We start from the raw sequence: 20,827 nt of genomic DNA on the forward strand, positions 1-20,827 counted from the left end.
GGAAGGGGGGGAAAAGAGGGAACCGCGACGGCGCGACCGGGCCCGGGCCCGACTGTTCCGCTCGGGGCCAAACTCAACTGTGGGCAGGAGCCAGCCCCGCGCAGGGCACCCTGGGACACGCCCGACGCCGTAACGCACGGCGCGCCCCTGACGCCCCGCCGCACGCACCGGCGGGCACGGAGGGCGCCTGCGCAGTGGGGGTTTTGCGGGGGGCGCTGTGCGCCTGCGCAGTGGGCGGGAAACAGGGAGGGAGGAGGGAGGAGGAAGGGGGGGGGGGCGCGCCTGCGCGGGTGGAGGGAAGGGGGAGGCCGGAGGATGATGGCGGACGGTGGAGAGCGGAGCCCCCGGGCTCGGTTCGGAGGGGAGAGGGGCGAGCCCTGCGTCCCCGCCGAGGCCCCGAGAACGGCTGGCGGTGGTGTTAGGCGGGCGGCGGTGCTTCTACAGGGCAGCCCGGGCTGAGTAGGCGGCCCCCGGCCGGGTTGGGGGGGGGGATGAAGCCTCGTGGGGAAGAGAGGGGCGAAGTGAATTAATTTGGGAAATAAAGCATCGCCCCTCGGAGACCGCGGACCTAACGCCATGGTATGTGTCTTATTTCAGGCTCGCAGGCAGGGGCCCTGGTCCTGTCGGTCGTGAAACACCCAGCGTGTTCTGGAAGAAGGTGGTAGGAGTGAATGTTTTTGCCAAGCGGCAGAACGTTTTATTTCCATTATTTTCAAAATAATGGGTCAGGCAACCATTACAAAAAAAAAAGAGTTAACCTTACAAAACCTGAACAAGTAGTTCTTTATACAGACGTGTTTACCTTCTCACTTGTCTCCTCAATTCAGAAGAAAGCACAAGTGAAAAGCAAGTCAGGTTTCCAGAAGCTCAGAGTGCAAAAACTGACTTGGTACAAAAGCAGCCATACCACAAAAAGCACTGACTGACGGCAAAAGACATCCTGCACCATGCTGGGTAAGCCACGGGCCCAGCATTTAAACTTTCCAAAACAGTTAAGAGCAGCTTCAAATTAACTGGTAATTTTTAAAGCATCTGCTTAGGAGGTGAACGACAACTTTTATTCTTGTGAACAACTGAAACCTGGAGGTGACAGCACACTATTAAGCCATGTCATCTATTTAGAGCGGCAAAATCGTCCGTATTCCTTTACCAGGAGAGCCTGATCATCCTCTATTTCCTGTGTTCACTTTATTCAAAGTGTTGCTCAGAAAGCAGACTGTCAGTTCTGCACAGGATCAACCATTTTTTCCGAGTAAGAATTAAAGCCCCCCCGAGCCCAAACCCAAGGCCCAGCGCTGCGGTGCCGAGTCCAGGGGCCTCTAACGTGTTACGCACGGACGCTGATGGCTGCTTCCACCCCTCCCCTTTACATTGCAGGGGAAGACTTGGCTTAATGAAAACTAGGGAGAAAATGTTTTCCAAGAACTATATAAAGCACTGGATTTTGTTTGGATGCCATGACAAGGCAGTATGCTACTTGGGGTTTTTTTCTCATTCAAAAGAATGGGGAAGAGGTTAAAATATAAAACACAGAAATTACAGACAAGAACAGGAATATGTTTCAATTTAACCTAGGATTGTAAGTATTTCCAGACAGTTTAAACCACACTTGAAGGATCCCTTCCTCCGTTCATTTTTCTGTGTTCATTATAGCAAGGCATCTTCCCTCAAACTACCCTTCCCCTTTTGTGTTTCATTAACGTGAAAACTTCGGTTAACGCAAAAGACGATGACTTGGCTGAATTGCTGTGAGTTCCCAACACTTGTGTCTGACTGCTCGACTGCGTCCAGATAGAATTCAAGGTATTCACTGAAACCTGAGGCTCAGAATCATTTAAGTGAGGCCTCTCTGTCCTTCTCAACAGCCAGACAGCTAAAGAAATTGAAGCTGAGGAAGCTCCGCTAATAGTTTCCAGTTTGATTTAAAAGATACCCAGTACTGCACTCTCTCTTAAATTATCTTGGTGAGGCTGGGGAAAAGTTTCTGGTCAAAGAGGCTAACTTCCCATAAATAAAAATAACACAAGAATCCAGACACAATTAAAAAATAACACAAGAATCCAGACACAATTAAAAAATAACACAAGAATCCAGACACAATTACAAGACTAGTTACAGTTTCACAAAACGCACCTATACCGAGTTGATTTCTCCTGTAACAGAATGAACACGGCATCAAATACGCATTTTACCCTTAAATAAGAACAACTTTATTCAACCAAATCCAAGATTATTCCAAAACTATTCCTTAGCATTGGCTTATAGAATTATTTTTGCTATTGTTCCTATTCAAAATCCCTTACATATTGCTTAGAAAAAAACCCTTGAGATTTTAATTTAAAAAGCATTTCGTTGGAAAAACAGTGAGAGGGTCAGAATCCCATTTTCTTAACCATCCTTTTCTATTTCTCCAACAAAACTAAATGGAATAGTGAGAAGTTACACCAATACTTTGCTCAACTTTGTAAAAACGAGAATCGAGAAGTACGACTTCCAAGTACCCTAGACAAACGGTGACATTAGCAGACACATCCAGAGCTGGGAGTGACTAACAATGCAGAGTTTTAAGACTGTGGTCTTCAGTTGTGCTCCAATTCTACCTCGCATACTGGGCACCACACTCTAAGCCTAGCGAACCAATTTTAAGTTCTCTTTATTTCAGGAAAGTTGAAATAATTTTACTTTGAAGATTTTGGCTTAAGGGCCTAAAGGCTCAATCCCCCCGACAGCAAGCAAACCAGCACGCACCATATTATTACACGACTGGCTGACGAAGATGAACGTGTCCTGTCCCTTGAGCTTGTTAGGAGTTTGTACCGAAGAACAGGCCACAATCCCAGGGCTGAAGTTTGAAAGCATTATAATATTTTACTTTATAGAAAAGTTAGGTTTCCAGCCAAAAGTCTCTTCCAAGTTAACAGATATGTTTGTGGATGACTTTCAAGATCCAAATAACCTAGTGGATGCAACAGAAAAAAAGTAGATGAGAACCAGGTGCAACTGTGAACCGTCGTGCCAACGCCCTTCAAACTCACACCACCAGTGCACATCTGGCCATTGGTTTTGCTCCCCCATACATCAGACCATATAGTGAAAGGAAAACAGCCTGCTGGCTTGTCTATCAGAACTAAACCCTGTTATTTCCAGAGACTGTTCTTGAGGCCGATTCCATTCTATTATTTGGTGGGGTTTTTCCCCCCGAAAACGAAAAACATCCCGAAAGTTAAACTGAAATACTGACTCAAATGATGTTTTATCTTAGGAACCCACAACAAGGAACACTACATCTACAGCTAAAGGACTCACATGCTGGCAGAGAAGGTTTTCATGCACTACAGGTGCCCACATTAGCAAAAAACTGTGATGTCAACCAATGTCTCTTTGAAGATTGAAATAAACAAGTGAAATGAAAACGAAATACTGAACAACAGAGTGGGAGAAAGAGAGATCCAAAAAGAAATATAAATGCATGAACAATCCCCCCACCCCAACGTGACTGCCTATAAACAAATGACAAGATGTTGCATGGCGTTACTTACACAATCATGCAGAACATCATGAAGACGTTCCACAAGGCAATGAAGATTCGAAAATATCTGAGACTCAGCAAGAACTCTCTGATATTGTCACCTAAAAATCAAGAGGAGAAGCCCTTGATGTGAAAAACACCTAACACACTCACAAGCCATATTTTCAACACTGCCTGAAAAACATAAGCAACTCCGACAGGAGAAAAAATAACCAACCAAACAAAAAGGTCAAGACAACAAAAAACGGAAAGTTGAAGTTTTAGGTGTATGATCTGTGCTACATTCAGTGCATCCTTATATGGGCATGTGGCAAAATAAACAATAAATGATAAAAAGGGGTCACGTTTTAGGGAAGGACAGCCCCCTGTTGTCGTTTACAGCCTTCCTGCCACTTTTAACCAGCAAGCAGAGATACAAAGGAGCAATGCGCGTGCATAGACACCAAAATGGAAATCGGGCTGTAAGCAGAGCGTTACCTCTGTAGCACAGGCACCTACATATAAAAATGCAGAAGGAAATGTGCGGTTTTGTATTTCTTCTGAAATCACCAATTTGGGATCAACAGTTAGGCTTAGCATGCCTGTACGTAAACATCACGGAGAACAATTTTAGGTTGCAATTTAGTAAACCAGTTGCTCCAGCCACAGAGTAATTAACATCCACACAAAACGGGGTTAAACTCGTACTTTGGCGCCTTGAGAATGCTTTAACCAACAATTTCCTTCAGAAAACGCCCATTCCTGTATCTATTTCGACAACCCCGAGCAGACAGGCAGTCCAGGCCTAAGGGTGCTGGCTGGCTGTGCCCAGACCCCGCTCCGCGGTTCCCGGGTCCCCTCCGTTACCGGTCGTGGGTTCCCTCGATTCCTCGCCGAAGCCCTCCGTGTCTCTCTTCCTCCTGCGGGACAGCGAGGGGAGAGAGGTCCGTATGAGGTAGAGAAGACCACCCCCCCAAACCTTCCCTCCCTCCCTGCCCGCTCACAGCCTAAAGTTGAGCACGGCGCCGGCGTTCATCAGCAGCGTCCTAAGGAAGAGACAAGAGAGAACCCGTCAGACACGGCCGGGAGGGACCGAACAGGGCCGCCGCCACCCCTCCACCCCGGGCCCCTTCCCCGGTACCCGCAAAGCAGCAGGTCCCCGATCATGGCGGCGGCTTCGGCGGCGGAAGCGGAAAAGGCGGGAACCGCTCGCACCGGCTGCGGCGCCTGCGCTCCCTCAGGGCACCGTGTGAGGCGGAGGCGGCAGCGGCGGCGGCGGCGGCGGCGGTGGGGGGGGGGGGCGGGGAGGCCACCGTGGCCGGACCTTGTCCGGGCGGCGGCGGCGGGAGAACAAACCGCCCCGTGGGTCTGAGCTGTGCCGGTCACGCCTCCTCCCGCCGCCGCCACAGCTCCGTTAGAGGCCAGGCCGCGCCCCGGGACGTCCCTCTGGAGGCGGGTCCGGGCCGAACGGCGGAGGGAGGGAGGGAGGGAGGACGGGCGGCGGTGCCCGCTGCCGCGGCGCCATGGAGGTAGCGGAAGCCTTGCAGCTCGGGGAGCTGGCGGCCGCCTTCGCCGCTCTTCCCGTCTTCCCTCTTTTTGACACGGCCTACTTCATCGTCTCCGTCCTCTACCTCAAATACGAGCCAGGTGAGTGCGGCCCCTCGGTGTCGCCCGGTCCCGATCCCGGGTGAGGCGGGTAGAACCGGCGGCCGCCTCGGATTTAGCCCCGTCAGTCAGGGCCGGGGGCGGGCCGGGCGGGGCCGGGCTGAGGTGGTGGTGAATCCGCTTTTTAAGGGTGGCGAATGACACGGGGGCTGTACGTGCGTGTCGGGGAGCAGCAGTACGGCTGGGGTCGTGTTGTCCGAGGTATAAACCTGACGGGTTTTGTGCACGGACGGGTAATCCTGTTCGGCACTCCTCGGTTTTCGCTGTCATCGGCCGCAGTGCCGCGCGGCTGGTTGGATTGAGGGCTCGCTGCGCTGCTTTTTCAGAGGTTCTGACACACGTGCCTAAATATAAAGCAGAACACGGCCCCCCCCCCCCCCCCCCCCCCCCCCAAGAACTAAGCAATCTGATTTTGGAAATTAATCTTGCATTTTATTTAAGATGGGATTCCAACCACATTGGAGTATTTAAGGCCAATCACTTCTTTGCTGCTATCCCAGGCCTTAGTCTAGTTGCTTGGCTTTTCTATTTTTGTGGCAATACTCTCCTCCTATTTATATACAAAAAGCCTGCAAGTAAAACCTTATTTCTTTCCCACCTTCCAGAACATACCGTAATCTGTTCTCAGGCACCCTAACTGACCTTGCTTCGTTTGTTCTCTTGGACTTATCTTGTAAAGATCGATAGATCTGCATCGTGGCTTTCACTTTCTGCCCTGTTGGCAGTCTGACGGTGTCTTGGTCTTTTCCGAGTGCTATCTTCTCGATGTATTTTTGATAGCGTGTGAACTCTTCATGGTCTGTTTTTAATGGTTTCAGTGTAACTGCCCGATGACTGAGGGGAGAACAAAAATCTGCTCTGGTATGATTTTGAAATCCTCCAGTTGTCAGATCTCTGTGCTGTACAACCTGCATACTTGTTCTATTTAAACTCCATGTAAACAGAAGTGCTGGCGTTTCAAGGCCCGATCACTTACAGCTGTCTTCCAGCATTAAGTCCTGAACGGAACAGTTAACAGGCAACCCTTATGAAAACAGCTCTTAAAAATATGTAAGCCCAGTAATCCATTTGGACTGGATAAGGCTGGGGTGGACTTTTCACTAGATTCCTACACTGCTTCATCCCACAGCTCCTATGCTGAAGATCAGTGTCTGTCCTGTTTCCTCCTTGGAGACAGCATGGCTTCACAGAGCCAAAGAAAAACAAGTGTTACTAAATTTAAGCCTCAAGCTAAACTTCAGGTTCCTATAGAACCAGCTTCCTATCGTGGCTGTGGCAGCTGTTTCACTTCCACTGTGTTTTCAGCTGGTTCAAATGCCTTTGAGGATGGAAGAGTCTGAGCAGTCAATAGTTTTAGCATATGCTGATTCATTTGCTACTATTTAAGGTAGGCCACTGTTAGTAACATTGACATAACATTTTAGCATTCTCTCTTGACTGCTTATTACCGGCTTACTGCACAGAGTCTGGTATCTGAAAGGCTGCACAAAGGCCTCTGGAGCCATTTAAGGTGATGAAACCATCTTGCAGAATTGATGTTCCTGAGAGACTTCCTTGAAGTACAGAGGTGGATGAAAATGGCTAGAGGAATTAAAAAAAAAGGCAATAGAAGGTTGTGGGAGGAGACCATAATGTATTACCAAATAGTAACACTGTTTTAATACCTAGTTGTATTTTCAGAGGGCATTTCCAAACTACTACAGGAGCAGGGAAGAATCCTCAAATCCTCGTATTTCAAATAAAGATTAAAAATGACTGTTCTATTTTTACAGGTTATCTTATGAATGAAAGAGCTGAACAGATTGTTCATGAATTCTAGAGGGCACCTAGGTTGAAGCAATGGAGAGAATGGTACTAGTATGCATTTTATTTTTAGACTGTAAAAAGACATTGATTTCAAGAGAAAAAAATGTTCTGATTGCAGTAAGTAGCAGCAGATACAGGAGATAAACTCTTAACCAGTTCATAAACTTCTAATGACTCAGTTCATTTGAAACCTTATGGGGGGCCTGGAAGCTATGATCACAGATATCATTTCTTGACAATATCTGGTACTTATTCAGGCTTCACAGAATACACATTTTTGTATTTTGGTTCACGAGCACTTTTCTTTGACTTATTTTGTTGGAGAACATGCACCATAAGCCTCTTTCTTAGAGGGTCTTGAAGTTTCTGCTTGTTTGCTGAATCCGCCTTCTCATTCAGAATTTGCTTCACAGGAGCTGTGGAGATGTCTCGTAAGAGCCCTTTTGCCTCCTGGCTTTGTGCAATGCTCCACTGCTTTGGAAGTTACATACTTGCCAATCTGTTACTTGGAGAACCGCCTATTGATTACTTCAGTAATAACTCCAGTGTCATCCTGGCCACAGCAGTCTGGTGAGTCTTTTGCACTTCACCTAATTTATTAAGCATGAGACACTGCCGGCTGTGTACGAAACCATCTGGTGTGAAGGGAGGTACTCTGTTTGTGTGACACACGTGTATTATCTTGCTTGGATTAACTGGGGAAAGAAAAGGTGGGGTGAGGTAGTCTTTGAGTCTTTTGTATTCCTAGATCTAGTTTCCAGTTTCTCTGACCAGTTGTCTAACGCTTTGATTATACGGGTTGGGTCCAGTCCAATCGCCGGGCGTTTCTATTCATAGCTGCTGCAGCTGAACTGTGGCCAAACCGCAAAAGCAGCATGCACTGCACCGATACCACTTAGAGTAGAGGAGTGGCACACACTGAAGATTTGGGGGCATTTTATTCATCGTGTTAGTGAAATGTGCACAAATTAACCACAGTTACTCCAAGTTTAATTTGCTTGGCATGTTTGGGTTGTATGTGCTTTTGCATGACAGAACCAGCATTTCCTTCTCCCTGACATAATTCAGGCTAACACCACAGTACTCTTAATCAATCCTCTCTATACATCCCAGATCGGGACAAATATATGCGTCCTTAAACTCTTTGTGGTTTTGTTCCAGGTATTTGATATTCTTCTGTCCCATGAACCTCTTCTACAAATGTGTTAGCTTTCTGCCTATGAAACTCATCTTTGTGGCAATGAAGGAGGTGGTCAGAGTTCGCAAAATTGCAGCTGGGGTCCACCACGCTCATCACCATTACCACCATGGGTGGTTCATTATGATGGCTACTGGATGGGTCAAAGGTGAAACATGAGATACTCTTAATGCAGCAGGGAGGCACCCAGCCCTGTGGGGAGGGACGGGAGAATCTGTAAGCGAAGCTTAAGGTGACCACATCACTCGGTGCTGACCAGCAGGTGGGTTAGTGGATGTGGTCTGCTGGCTTCAATCAATCAAGTTCCCTAGAACACAGGTACTTATTTATACCTGCAGAATGGTTGTCAGTTGAGTCATCATCTAACTTTAATGGAGGCATGAAGAACTGGAGTCACTATGAAATATGGGTGTAGAATTCTTTGTTCTTTCTCCTGTGTTCTACCATCTCTGGCCTCACCTGTACCTTTTGGGGGGGTTTCTATCAGTGTTGAAACAGCCCAGTCAGTTTTCCTTTAGCTTTTGTTCGGAGCAAGCATTTGAGCTTCAATAAATGGAACAGAGCCAAATGCCCTTTCCCTGCATCAGGAAACCCTTTATAGAAAGTCTAGAAAGCGTTTGCCCTGCTCTGTTGTTCTAGGCTAACTTCTTTTACATTTGGGAAGAATGTCATGAACCTTTTGTTCCCCTTAGGTTATCCTTATCCCTTGGGGATCTAGAAAAAACAGCAGAGCTCTCTTCCGGTGTGGCAGTTCTAGCCGTTCACTTCTACTGTTTCACAGGTTCTGGTGTTGCCTTGATGTCTAACTTTGAGCAACTGCTGCGTGGGGTCTGGAAGCCAGAAACAAACGAAATTCTTCATATGTCCTTGTAAGTAGGTAGCCTGTAAATTCTCTTTCAGACCAAAAATGGAATTTAAAGAACCATTCAGGACTGGATGCAAATGATGCAAACCTCTTAGAAAACTTTATTTCTCTTCTAGCCCTACAAAGGCTAGTCTGTACGGCACAATCCTCTTCACTCTGCAACAAACTCACTGGCTCCCTATCTCTGAAGCCAACCTCATCTTCTTTTTCACCATGTTCATGATAGTTTGCAAGGTAAGTTTACAGCAAGTGTGCTGCTAACAGATCTACAGAACCAGAGAAAAGGTACAGACTTAAACTGGGGGTGTTCACCATCCTAAGCCACTATCGAAGGCATTGGCTGTACCTACCAGGAAAGATCTGCTCAGGAAATTATAGGCCAAATTCTTCATGATATAGGCACTATGGTAAAAGATCCTCGTGATATAGTCTTGAGTCATGTAGCAATAGGGACTTTTATCTGGGGTAAGTGGAATGCTCCTTACTAGTTAGTATTTCATAGCTGATGTACATGATCTTTAAGTATTCACTGTTGCATGGCAGGTTTTCATGACGGCAACTCACTCTCACGCCTCGCCTTTTGCTCCAGTGGAAAGCTTCATCTGTCCAGTTTTCTTTGGCTCTGTTTCTAGTGGACACACTAGTCATCATCATGATCAGCATGGGGCCTCCCATGAGGTTTCCCATCCTCCGCCTCCTCCTGCAAAGTCAAAAGAGGAGCTAAATGAAGGCACAAGGAAACGGAAAGCAAAAAAAGCTGAATAAAAAAGCAGCCACACAGTAAATAGGCCAAGAAAATTCTTCCAGAGCTGAGTCTCAAAACCACCTGTGACCTCCTTTATTCTCCAGTCTTTCTCTCTCAGACTGCAGAGAGGTGGAAGCCAGGACACTGCCAGGCAGGTCCCTGAATTTCACTTGTGCTGTCTGTGCTGCTCCTTGCTTCTTGGTCTCTGTCTCTCTATTCTGATCATATTTTCAGGGATTTGTAGATTTGTGCCAGGATGATAAGTGCGTGCCAGTTCCCAAGCTGTCAGCAATTATGATGCACCATTTTCAATTGATGTAAAAATCTTTCACTGTGTTTATTTATGAATGGAGGTAATGGTTTGTGCTCCTGCAACTCCTAAGTTCCTTTGAGTTTTCATTGACCTTTTTGATGTCTACCAAAGCAACAAAGTGTTTAGACGCAATCAATGTGGAAATTGGATTTCATAGTCAAGGAAATTAAATGGTCTGATATGAGCCTGATCTAATTTTTCCTAGCTCCCACATCTGCCATACCTCCAATTCATGTGACATTTTATATGCAATAAGGACATCAACTCTGGTGTCCTAGCCAAACTCCGTTTCTCACCTAAGTTCCCGCTGATTGTTAATGGATAGAACATTGTCACTTTCTTAACTAAGTCTGTGTCTGCAAGAGCTTTGAAGCTGTGAAATGCTCCGAGTGCTATGTATTGGTACTGTTATTATTCTAAACTGTTGTGTAGCGTTGCTGCACGTTGTTAATAATAGTGTGTCCCACCTCAAACCTGATCATATTCAACTACAGAAGAAGCATGGTTCTGGTTTGTTTGTAATCCAAGGGGATACAAGACGGGTGTGTGAGTGTAAGTATTTATTACTATTTATTTATAATTGCCAGGGCATCTAATTCATGGACCTGAAACTGGCTTTTTTAAAACATTGCATCTTTATATAGAGAATTGGATACTTCTAAGTATGGTCCTAAGCCCACAGCTACATGCTGGTTTGTGCTTGAAGCAGTGATTTTGGTGTGCTAAAGGACAGCCTGAACACTCTCACTGGATGCAGGAAGGAACGTTTCCTATATTCTTAAATTCAGATATAAAGGATGAAGAAGTAGATTTCACACCAGTTGATTAAAACTACTTTAAGGGACTAATAAAAGCACACGAGCTGAAGATATCGATGGTCCTTTGTGGGTCCCTTTTGGCCAAACTACTGGTCTGTGAAAGCAGCTTGTGCCCAACGAGTGAAGAAGAATATGAAATGCCTTGCATGGCTGAGGGAGGAGTCTGTCGGTTCATTCATGTTCTGCTTAGTGAACACTGGCTTTTAGACTAGTTTTAAGCTGTTCTTGTAACTGATTTTGTTCTTAAAAGTGTCATCATCCAAGGGCTGGGATCACTGTGGTGAAAATGGCATGCATGGAGATGTAGCCCTGGGCTTTCAGTTAAGCAGCATATTGTCATCCCTAGCAATAAGGTTTGCTGCTGTCATCTTGCAACCGGAAATATAAATAGGAAGATTTAAGAAAAGCATTTTTCATTTTGTTTTTTCTGTCCCTGTTCAAAATTGAAATTGACAGTTAATAATAATAAAAAAATATAATTCTTGTATACAACCAGATGAAAGCCAGTACAAAAGGTCAAATGATTTGTGGGCTTGGGTTTTGACAGTGCCTTAATTTTGTGAGTTTCCCTCCCCTTCAGTAGAAAACAGGAATCCTGCCTGACAATACAACTGTCTGGTTTTGCAGATACTGGTCTACTGAAAGCTGATGTATCACTAGCATGCACAAGACTATAAATGTTTTATGAGATGTCTGATTCAAGGGGAATTTTGTTTTATAAAAGCTGTCAACAAATAAAAATTGTGAAGTGACTCTGATTGTCCACTGACACCTGAAGAAATATGCGTGTTTCTTTTACTCTCACCAGTCTCAGAAGCCACACACTCTTTGATCTGCTTAAGCTCTCCCTGACCTGTTGACAAAATGATTCCAACTGGAGAGATCAAATTTTGATATGTCCTACAAGTATGCCTGAGCATGTTATAAGTGGAAACGACATGGTAAAAGGTCCATTGCTTTTGTTGCATTTGTAGTGTTGGCATCCAAGCAGGCTTTCTGAGATTTCAGGGAGGGAAATAAGGAAACTAACTTCCTTTGGTGTTTATACCAGTTGACTGTCTTTCCTTTTGTCACTATAAAAAGGAAGGAGGACATTCACCTGGGACAGGTAAACATACACATGCACATAGAACCATGCACACACAATTCTAGCATATTTATATGGATTTTTAGTATTTCTATTTAAAACTGAAAATAATTAAAATGCTTTGAATGAGGGTCAATGTTTATTTGGCAAGGTACTCTTAGCTGCTGCTCTCCTTTCTAAGTGCCAGAGTCCTTACTCTACAAAGTCTTTTGGACTGACTCAAATCATAGCTGCCTACCAAGAACAGACAGGAGAAATATTCCAAGAGATGTTAAAATTAAAGCTCTATACACCTTCAAAGTACCTTATCTGGAATGGGATTAGTATTGAGAAGACAACTGTCATAAAGAAGAGTCAAAAGTTCTATTTAGCGAAGCCTTTCATAGTGAGAGATACAGAACCTTTCTTGAATTTCCATGGCTCAGCACTGGTAGTCTTTGGTACAATTCCAGACAGGCGTCCTTCATCCCAAGAAGCAAAGATGGATCTTTCAAAAAGCAGCATACTTTAACCATTGCTGCCGGGACGCAGGGTTCTACAGAGGTGCTTCTACATTTCTGGGAAGCCATACTTCACCTGCACATATTCTTCTTCCTTAAGACTCTTTTCCAACCAGAATGAAAATGGTAGCTGGGCATTTCTGTGAGGGATGGAGTAACTCGCTGCCATGGCACAGAGATGGGAGCAGTGAGAAAAACATGACACAATCAATCTACCTGGCTCAGTAAATGAGGACCTGTAAAGGGCTATTTATTTTCTGAAGGGTTTCTCTTGACTCCCCCCAGATCTAACTCTTGTCAAATGTTTATTAATACTCCTTAATTTATCAGAGCAGTGGAGAATATAAGTTGCATTGGAGTGTGGGATTTAAAGTCTCTGTGTGACCCAACCAATGGAGAAGTAGGTCAGTACAAGCCTTATGCATATTTTAAAAAAACTCCAGAAAAAAGCATTAGAATGTTTCATGTGGCTTAACCTCTCCTGTGACATCCATTTCAGCGTTATCAATAAATTGTGCTCAGGACCTGGATGGAACAATACATGAGCAGGCTGATAACGAGTAGGTATTTCAAGTGCTTTGAAAAATCCTACGATGTCTTATCAAGAGTCCCAGGCTGTGCTGGCTGTGCAGAATGTTCTCGGCTTCGAACTCCACTGCAGCACAGGGTAGGAGAAAAGCATGCCAGGGCTTAGACTTCCATGGGACAGACGTCATTCCCTCCAAAGATGTTCTGATCTGATAACTCCTGATACTAACTCTAGTGAGACGTAGCTAAATTTAGCAATAGGTTTAATCCTCAAAGAGGCCCTGGTTGCCTGATGGAAAAAGCAAAGTGTTTCAGTTGCTGCTCTCAGCATTTCTTGTTGATTGACAGGTTTCCCTTTTCTATTACACAGAGCGAGCCAAACCCAGTGTCTACAACTTTCATCATTGCAGATCAGCTTCACAGATAGGGAAAGCTCTACAGCCCTTACTGTGTTTGTAGAAAAAACCCAAACCCACAGGATAATTTTTCAGAAAACATTAATAATTCTTCACAGTAAATGAACTGAAGTAAAAAAAAATGGGAGGCCAAAGGAAAGAATTTCTATGCTGAAGAGCTTATGTGAGAAAGGGCAAAGCCAATACAATAGAGCACCAAGCTAGAACAACCAGTGTTCTTGTTTTTCCCTTTTCCTTTTATTACTAACGACAGTATGTACATTCTTCCACATTTGGGCAAAGAGTAACCAAATTACATAATCCAGCTAAGCAGAAAGACCCAGGAGATAAAGATGGATGTTACCTTGGCCATGTCCTGAGCAACATAGAAGTTGTTCCTTTTAACACTTGCTAGGTGATTAGCTGCCAAATGACTGCTTCTTCTTCCTGCACCCTATTTCACAGCTGTATGGTGCTTTAAAGGTGTAAAGTGCTAGATCAGTGCTGAGAGTGTCAGTCCAAATAGCACACAGGACACACAGAAGCATTAAAAATTACAGCTTTATGCATTTCACAGTAGCACATCTTTATTTGAGCACTTAGCTATAATTGTCTACTTTACGGTTCTTGTGCTATTCTTTAAAGGACCTAACTGGCTACTGTAAGACACAAGACTGAGGATTATATGGAAGGTAAGGCTGGTATAGCATGGCATTTCGTATGACCTTGGATACCCAGCTTTTTACTGCAGCAACAATTTTTCTCTCAAGGTATTTTAGTTCTTTGCCAAAATAATGAGAAATCAGAACATACACCTATAAAAGATTTTCTAGAAAGCTCATAAAGATAGTTTGGATTTAGTATGACCTTCTTCCATCTCTACTAGGAAGACAGGACACTGACAAAGCAAACTACTAGCAGTGGAGGAAATATGCTGTTGATACTGAAGCTGAGACAGTCACTCTGCACACAGAGGGTTCATATTTGCCTCTTTAGGATGCCCTTCCTATCAGCCCCAAGGAGATCTGGTTTGTCCTGTGTGCCCATCCACTGCAAGGAAAGACCAATTAAAGGGTTTGGGATTTCATCAGACACAGTGTGGTTCTTACTTGGTAAACACCCACAAAATTACCTCCCAGCTAAGAATTTAATCCTGCTCTCATGTGGTCTGTGAGCAAGCTGTTGGGGGATGGATGATGGCTCATGGAACAGACAGACGGTGAGAAAACAAGTTCCCTATCATGCCAGAGCCCACGCTGCCATCGTGACTCACAGTTGCTACTCACTTCACCTCTGTGATGACATTTCTGACAAAAAGGAGATGTTGATAGCGCTAAGATCAACACTCATGAATGTCTTTGAGTCTGGTCTCTCTTGTACATTTGTGCATTTGCATCTTTCACACATTATCCCTAGAAAAAGTACCATTTATGATATTTTCTATCACGACCCTTATCTGCCAAAAGACAATTTGGGGAGGGAATTTTTTAGAGAACTTGTGAATGTAACCTTTTGGGAAGAATCAGTGTGAGATAGTGATTTCATCTTAGCTTTAGGGTACAGGTAGGCTATAGGCGTGGAATGCAAGAAAACAGGTCTGATATGTTTAGAGGCCTGAACATTTTTATAGCCTGAGGAAATCCAGAATGTCTCTGGAAAAGATTTGGTTGGTTGATTTTGTTTGGTTTTGATTTGCAAATTACAGAAAGCTCACCAGAAACCGTAACACACAGGCTGCATTCCTGCAGAAAGCAAGCTGCTGCTTTCCCAATTATTCCAGCCCCTGATGCTTCTCAATTGAGCTGGCAGATCTTGACTTTCCAAAAAAAAAGATCTGCTAGTTGGGGACTTCTGGTCCCACTGCAACCCACTGCTTAAATCAGTGAGTGAGCTAATTTTCTTTGATATGTTAGTGACAAGAATTGGTGTAATCAGTAACAATGACAGGTATATGCAGTGTGAGATGCACATAGCACGTCACAGATTGCAGTGCCTTGAAGAACAGTCTAAAAAGCCATGACTTTAGAGTCCTAATGTTGGCTTAAATTAGATTTAGAATAATGTAGGCTAAACCCTAATGTAGGCTCTCGAATGTTTGTCTCTTAAGGTAAGACGCTTCGTCTCCCTGGCAGTTTGATTTATGATAGATTAGGATGTCGGTTAATCTCTTCTTATTTGGCTAGATGACTGTGGAGATTAATCAAGTATTGTCTGCAAAAGGAGCCCATAAATACAGATTACTAATTTTTCTTTAATTATTCCTCTGTATGCCAGAGGGATACAGAGGGTGTACAGACAAGGGCAGACACCAGCCTCTTAAATCTCATTTCATGAGAGAAACAGAAAAAACACAGCAGCTGCTCTGGCTGATACTGGTTTTCTCTGACATGCTCAGTTCAGTTTCCTGGAAAAGGCAAAAAGTCACAGAAGTAACGGATTATGGTCTCCTGTGAGAAAATGGGGAAGCAGAAAGTGGTTCCAAGTGAGTGAATCTACTTGGCTGGTATAGCATCATCTCTGTTTTCAAAGGACATGGAGAGCAGCATTTCTAATGGGAAAAGCTATACTGAATAAATACAGAAACACATATACTGAAACAAACTGAAATAGCAACATGCTGTGAATATGGGAAAACACACCAGCATGGAAGAAAGACATTGAAAAGCATGCTCTGTGAACCTGAGATGGAGACACCTATTCTCTTAGGGTTTCTGTTGAGATGTGTGCACCAGTTATCTTTTCTCCCTCTGCATTCCAAGGGCGTTTGGGCAAAGATGTTATTTTTCTACTTGTTCTCCATTGACAGCTGCAGTTCCCTGCCGTTGAGCTCAACAGTTGACACTAAGGGTGAGCACTGCAGCAGCACACACTGATCCCCTCGGGATGGGATTAGCAGGTGGGTCATGGATGTTGTCCTGCACTATAGAACACAAAACTAGGAGCAACAGCCAAACAGCTTCTGTCTGTCGCTGGAGTTCTACTGTTATCTGTAGTATCCTTTGGGAAATCTTTTTTCTTCTCTCTTTCTGATTTCTACCTACTCGCCTTTTTTTTTTTTTAATTATTGAATTTTTATTTCTCTCTTTTCCCATGTGCTGCTCTTTTGGGGATGGTACTCCAGTTCACACATAGCCATAAAGTAATAAGTACTTATTGTGCACAGTTTAAACGCCTTTTAGTAAATTCACTCTTGCATAGCCTGACAGAAGGCACATAGTGACAGGGCTTTGGCATACTCCCTGGGTATTGAGAAACCTGCTTTACATGCTGAGAGTGCCTGAACCATACATGATACTAGTACTGGCAGGCTTATGTGATGCTAAAATACCAAGACAATTATTTCTAAAATAGTCGAGGGTAGTGAACAAAGGGACCTCAGGTGTACAGCACCTGATAGGGAGCACATTTAGTGCTTTAGAAAGAGACCCTGGGGATTCTGCCCAAGTGACAAACACTGGTTGCTATAGAGATACCGGTCCTCTTCAAATACAGATGGATCGCTCCAGGATGCAGTGAAGTTTCACTGCATCTCAGTGGAGAGAGTCAACCATTTCCTACTGTTCCTGTCAAAGCAGCTGAAATTTTCCCAGGTTTTCCTTAAAAAAAGGAGCAAGCCAGCTTTCTGGAGAGAGGCACCACAGCGTGTTGTTCACTGCCATTAGTCATCTCCCCTCTAACGAGCAGTGTCTGCTGAGAAGAGCTCAGGGAGTCACGATAGCGGCATGAGCTTCAGTCCAGACACACGCCAGGTTCTTCTCTGTGGAAAGATGGTTCCTCTTCCTTTCCAGCCCTCCAGCCTGGTCCGAATCTTCATCAGCTCAGTTTTTTCAGGTAAATAAGCTAAAAACCCCTGAAGCTGCTGAATGCATCAGGCACTCCCTCTGCTAGAGTCTGCAAAGTGTTAGAATGTGGTTAGACTGCTGTGCTTAGCAGAGACGCTGTAAGCTTGCAGCTTCATTGGAAAGTGAAGAGGCCTATGAGGCATTTTATATAGAGCTTTACTCCATCACACCCAATTTGCACTTAGAACATGTCAGAGATGATGTCGGAATTCTGCATTAGTTGAGGAACTAATGGCATTTGCAGTAAAGCCAAATTCAGCCTAGGCACTACTGTGCAGTAATAGCTCAGGGCAATGCAGTGCCTGTCTGCACACAAGACAGCAAAGTTTGCAGGCTTTCTCAAAACCCTGGGCAACACACATTTGATTCTCATCCACCACTGTAACAGCAAGAAATATTTGTGAAGAACTTCTCTTCTTGGGCGATATCCAAATATTTCCCACTTCCTCTGCCTACTGGGACAATTGCCAGACTGAACTCCTGAAGTGGTAACTGGCAGTGGGTAGCAACAATGACTCAGATTTTCGGGAATTACAAAACTCAGTTTCCCCTTCTTCTGAAAATCATTCACTCTGTCTCCATTTTTAAATAAGAAAACACAGGCTTAGATAGGCTCTCAATTCCACAAAAAGTGCCTTCCAAAGAAAGAAAATACTGCAGCATCTCCTCCAGCAGGATGTAATGGGATGAATATGCTGTTTGGACAGTGAGGTGTTTCCAGCCTAAGCAGATAGGTCAGCATTTACAGAAACAGTTAGAGCTGCAGTTTCTGGAAGATATGCAAGAACTGCAGACGATCTAAAATTAGTGGGCATATAAGGACACAGCTAGTGTTAAGACTTTACCTACAACACCTGTCCAAGTTGTGGTAGACCTCATGTATTTTCAGGAACAGTTTTCAGATGAAGGATGTGACGTGACTGGGTTTTCACCAAAAGACAGGGTTACAAGTTAAACCCACTCTTTCACTGTAAGGTTTGGAATTCATGTGGGCTGGACTGTAAAGCAATACAAGGATTCCCCGTAACTACTGCAACCTTGGTGAGAGCTAATGAATTATTCCAGGGGTATTATACTGAGAGTGCTTGCTCCCTGTTGGACAGCAGTGCAGATATGGTAATTTCTAACCCAAGGGAGCTCCTTCCTCATCTGATGCTGGCACAGACTTCATTAGTGATCACTTTTCATTTCAAACAGTCCCAAGGAAAGCTGCAGATACAGCCATTCCCTGTCCTAATTTTAGCATTCCCTCTTGTACTACTTTAGCAGTACCCATGCAGTGCCATGAACCTTTACATAATTTGGGGGAAAGAATATCCCAGTTATGAAGAAATTATAATCTTTTATGACAGAACATATGTAAGGAGAAAAACATCCTTTATGTTCCCCATGTCTTTCAATTTTGCAGGTGTGAAAAGTATCCATGACCTGTGTATCAGTGAACAGGAGAGGGTACGCAGCGTGGGCGCTGGGAGTGAGCACTCATGCTTGCGTTTGTGTGCATACATGCACTTACTTTTCTTCCTATTTGCTTTATCTTCTTAATTTATCTTAAATTTACCTAGTTTGTTATTTGATTTAATTTGTGAATATGTCACTTAAAAGGTGTCACAAAGATTTTTCTAGAAAGTGGTAATCTCTCTTGTAAAAAGCACAGCAGGGGAAGTGGCCATAAAAATTTCACAGACTTGACTCTGTATGAAAAGATTCCCTGTGGGTAGAATTGCCTTTTATTGTGGCTATTTATCACTGCTGAGATAGCCAACAGTGTGGCCAAGTGGTCTTAAAATAGGATGGAGGATTTGCCACAGTAAGATGTAAGAAATATATTTTTCTGGATCAATGCTGCTGTATTGTGTTCTATAACTATGCAATCCAAAATTTCCAGATCCAGAGTTTTCATATTAGCAAATAAAACCACAATGGGACAAGCCAGTATAGAACCTTGAAAACACGCTCACATTGGTAATGTAACATGGGCACAAGCCTGCAGACATCTGGAAACCACGGTTTTACAAGACTTCACCACAATGTCATCTATATGAAACTCAACATAGATTAGATGATAGCAATATGAACTGCATTTTCAGTGCAAGGTCTACAATGACAAGTACACAACCTGGCTCCAAATTCCTAACTTCTGTTGTGCTGCACAAATCCTTCCATGGGGACGCGGCTACAGAAAGAGACCCTCCTGGAGAAAGCATACCCAGAAGCACAGGCCTTCTGTCAGAAGCACAGCCTAATGTTTGAGGTAAATCACTTCTCTCCTGTCTATCCTGTCCAAAAGCCATTAAAATATGTGTGATGGAGGAAAAAAAACCCCAAAATGCTCATAGGTTTTCCACCTCCTTAGAAGCCTCCTAGGAGTCAAATACTGCTGTACCCATTTCCTATAACTTTTATATTAAGTTCATTTGTATGCTTGACTTGTATAGATTTCAATGAAGAGTTAGGTGGCTAACCATCTTCACGCACCTGGACATGAGAGTTTACATCATCCTTTTGTTTCTATATTCAATTGGAAAAAAAGCTCCATGTATAAATTCCACCGGATGTACTTCAGGTGTAGTTGAACTAGTCCTAATTATACTAATTTGCATAGAGCTTCTAGCATAAAAGGAGCTATTGAAATGTTTGGGGTCCTTATCTTCTATGATAGAAGACAGGCTTGAAATGTTGGAGCAAATAACCTACAGTCTTGAGATTCCTTGTCCTGAAATATCAATTTGCTTACTTGGTCATCCATGGTCCAAATTCCTAAGTCTTTCATGGGAGAAATCTCTACCAAGAGATTTTAAATATCTCAGTGTCTTTTGTAGAGTTCCAGTAATTAAAATTGTGTACCACTAGTGTTCATCCTGATCTAAAAATTAAACATGATAGAATGACTTAATTTTCCCTTGTCACTGTTTTTGTGATAGTATTGATTAGACTAAGAATCTTAAAAGAAATATTTTTGTGCAGGTAATTGACTTGAGATGGGGTATTTCTGAGCTTGTAGACCCTGATCACAGAAACACACAACTCTGGAGGAAATTGAAGCCTGTCAGAAACTGTCAGCTGGTCCCACCTTCATCGTAAGTTCTAGCACTGCAGGGCACACTCAATTACCAATGGCTAAAGTGAGACATAGAGAGCAGGCCACATGCACTCAGAAGGTCTACTGGACAAGTAAGGTGGTTTTCAAAAGTAACTAGCCTGCCTGAGCAGCTTCACAAATCAGCTAGCAAATGGGGCTGAGATGTCAGTAACTGCCAGTAGTCCCTAAAAGACAAAAGGAGCCCTGACAGGCACACACGTATAGTCCAGCCCTGAACACAGAGTCTCTTCAGAGCAGAAGATAACAGGGGCTGTGTGTATTAACTAGCAGATATAAGAGGCAGATGGAGACATAAGGCACATAAGGCAAGAAGATCCAAGCTTGCTTCCTGCCCAATACCTCAATATTGAGGAGGTTTTCTCAGTAACTAAGGAATAAATACAAATTCCCCAGGCAAAGAACCAGAAACGAAAATGCCATAGCAACCACCAGGGACAGAGCAGGGTGTCACGCT

The 20,827-nt window shown here is 44.0% G+C and overlaps 2 protein-coding genes across 5 annotated transcripts; one reads left to right on the plus strand and one right to left on the minus strand.

The window, feature by feature from the left end:
• Positions 1 to 2,634: 2,634 nt before the first annotated feature.
• Positions 2,635 to 4,797, minus strand: SMIM7 (small integral membrane protein 7). The gene is made up of 5 exons (XM_049807475.1): positions 4,650 to 4,797; positions 4,513 to 4,554; positions 4,376 to 4,428; positions 3,540 to 3,630; positions 2,635 to 2,956 (listed from the first exon to the last, which is right to left on the minus strand). Exons 1-5 carry the CDS (start codon positions 4,673 to 4,675, stop codon positions 2,941 to 2,943), a joined length of 228 nt encoding a protein of 75 aa, XP_049663432.1. The 5' UTR covers positions 4,676 to 4,797; the 3' UTR covers positions 2,635 to 2,940.
• A 7-nt stretch (positions 4,798 to 4,804) lies between these two features.
• TMEM38A (transmembrane protein 38A) lies at positions 4,805 to 11,689 on the plus strand. 4 transcript variants are annotated; one of them, XM_049807474.1, is made up of 7 exons: positions 5,041 to 5,155; positions 6,946 to 7,024; positions 7,393 to 7,549; positions 8,141 to 8,325; positions 8,959 to 9,046; positions 9,159 to 9,276; positions 9,586 to 11,689. In XM_049807474.1, the coding sequence occupies exons 3-7, from the start codon at positions 7,404 to 7,406 to the stop codon at positions 9,805 to 9,807; spliced, it is 759 nt and encodes a 252-aa protein (XP_049663431.1). In that variant the 5' UTR covers positions 5,041 to 5,155; positions 6,946 to 7,024; positions 7,393 to 7,403; the 3' UTR covers positions 9,808 to 11,689. The 4 variants fall into 4 exon arrangements, with proteins under 4 accessions (XP_049663427.1, XP_049663431.1, XP_049663428.1 ...); XM_049807470.1 differs by lacking the exon at positions 6,946 to 7,024 and having other exon boundaries at positions 4,805 to 5,155; XM_049807471.1 differs by having other exon boundaries at positions 6,946 to 7,549.
• Positions 11,690 to 20,827: the final 9,138 nt, after the last annotated feature.

This window comes from Accipiter gentilis, chromosome 8 (assembly GCF_929443795.1).
Source record: "Accipiter gentilis chromosome 8, bAccGen1.1, whole genome shotgun sequence".
Lineage (NCBI taxonomy): Eukaryota > Metazoa > Chordata > Aves > Accipitriformes > Accipitridae > Astur > Astur gentilis.

Bases quoted from the DNA above. Each gene is read 5' to 3' on its own strand.
- SMIM7 (XM_049807475.1), bottom strand. From the start codon at position 4,675: ATGATCGGGGACCTGCTGCTTTGCGG. The intron at 4,429-4,512 runs GTGAGCGGGCAG...GCTGTCCCGCAG, and splicing joins GCCGTGCTCAACTTTAGGCT to GAGGAAGAGAGACACGGAGG. The intron at 3,631-4,375 runs GTAACGGAGGGG...CTTGATTTTTAG, and splicing joins ATCGAGGGAACCCACGACCG to GTGACAATATCAGAGAGTTC.
- TMEM38A (XM_049807470.1), top strand. From the start codon at position 5,032: ATGGAGGTAGCGGAAGCCTTGCAGCTCGGGGAGCTGGCGGCCGCCTTC. The intron at 5,156-7,392 runs GTGAGTGCGGCC...TTTGCTTCACAG, and splicing joins CTACCTCAAATACGAGCCAG to GAGCTGTGGAGATGTCTCGT. The intron at 9,277-9,585 runs GTAAGTTTACAG...GTTGCATGGCAG, and splicing joins TGTTCATGATAGTTTGCAAG to GTTTTCATGACGGCAACTCA.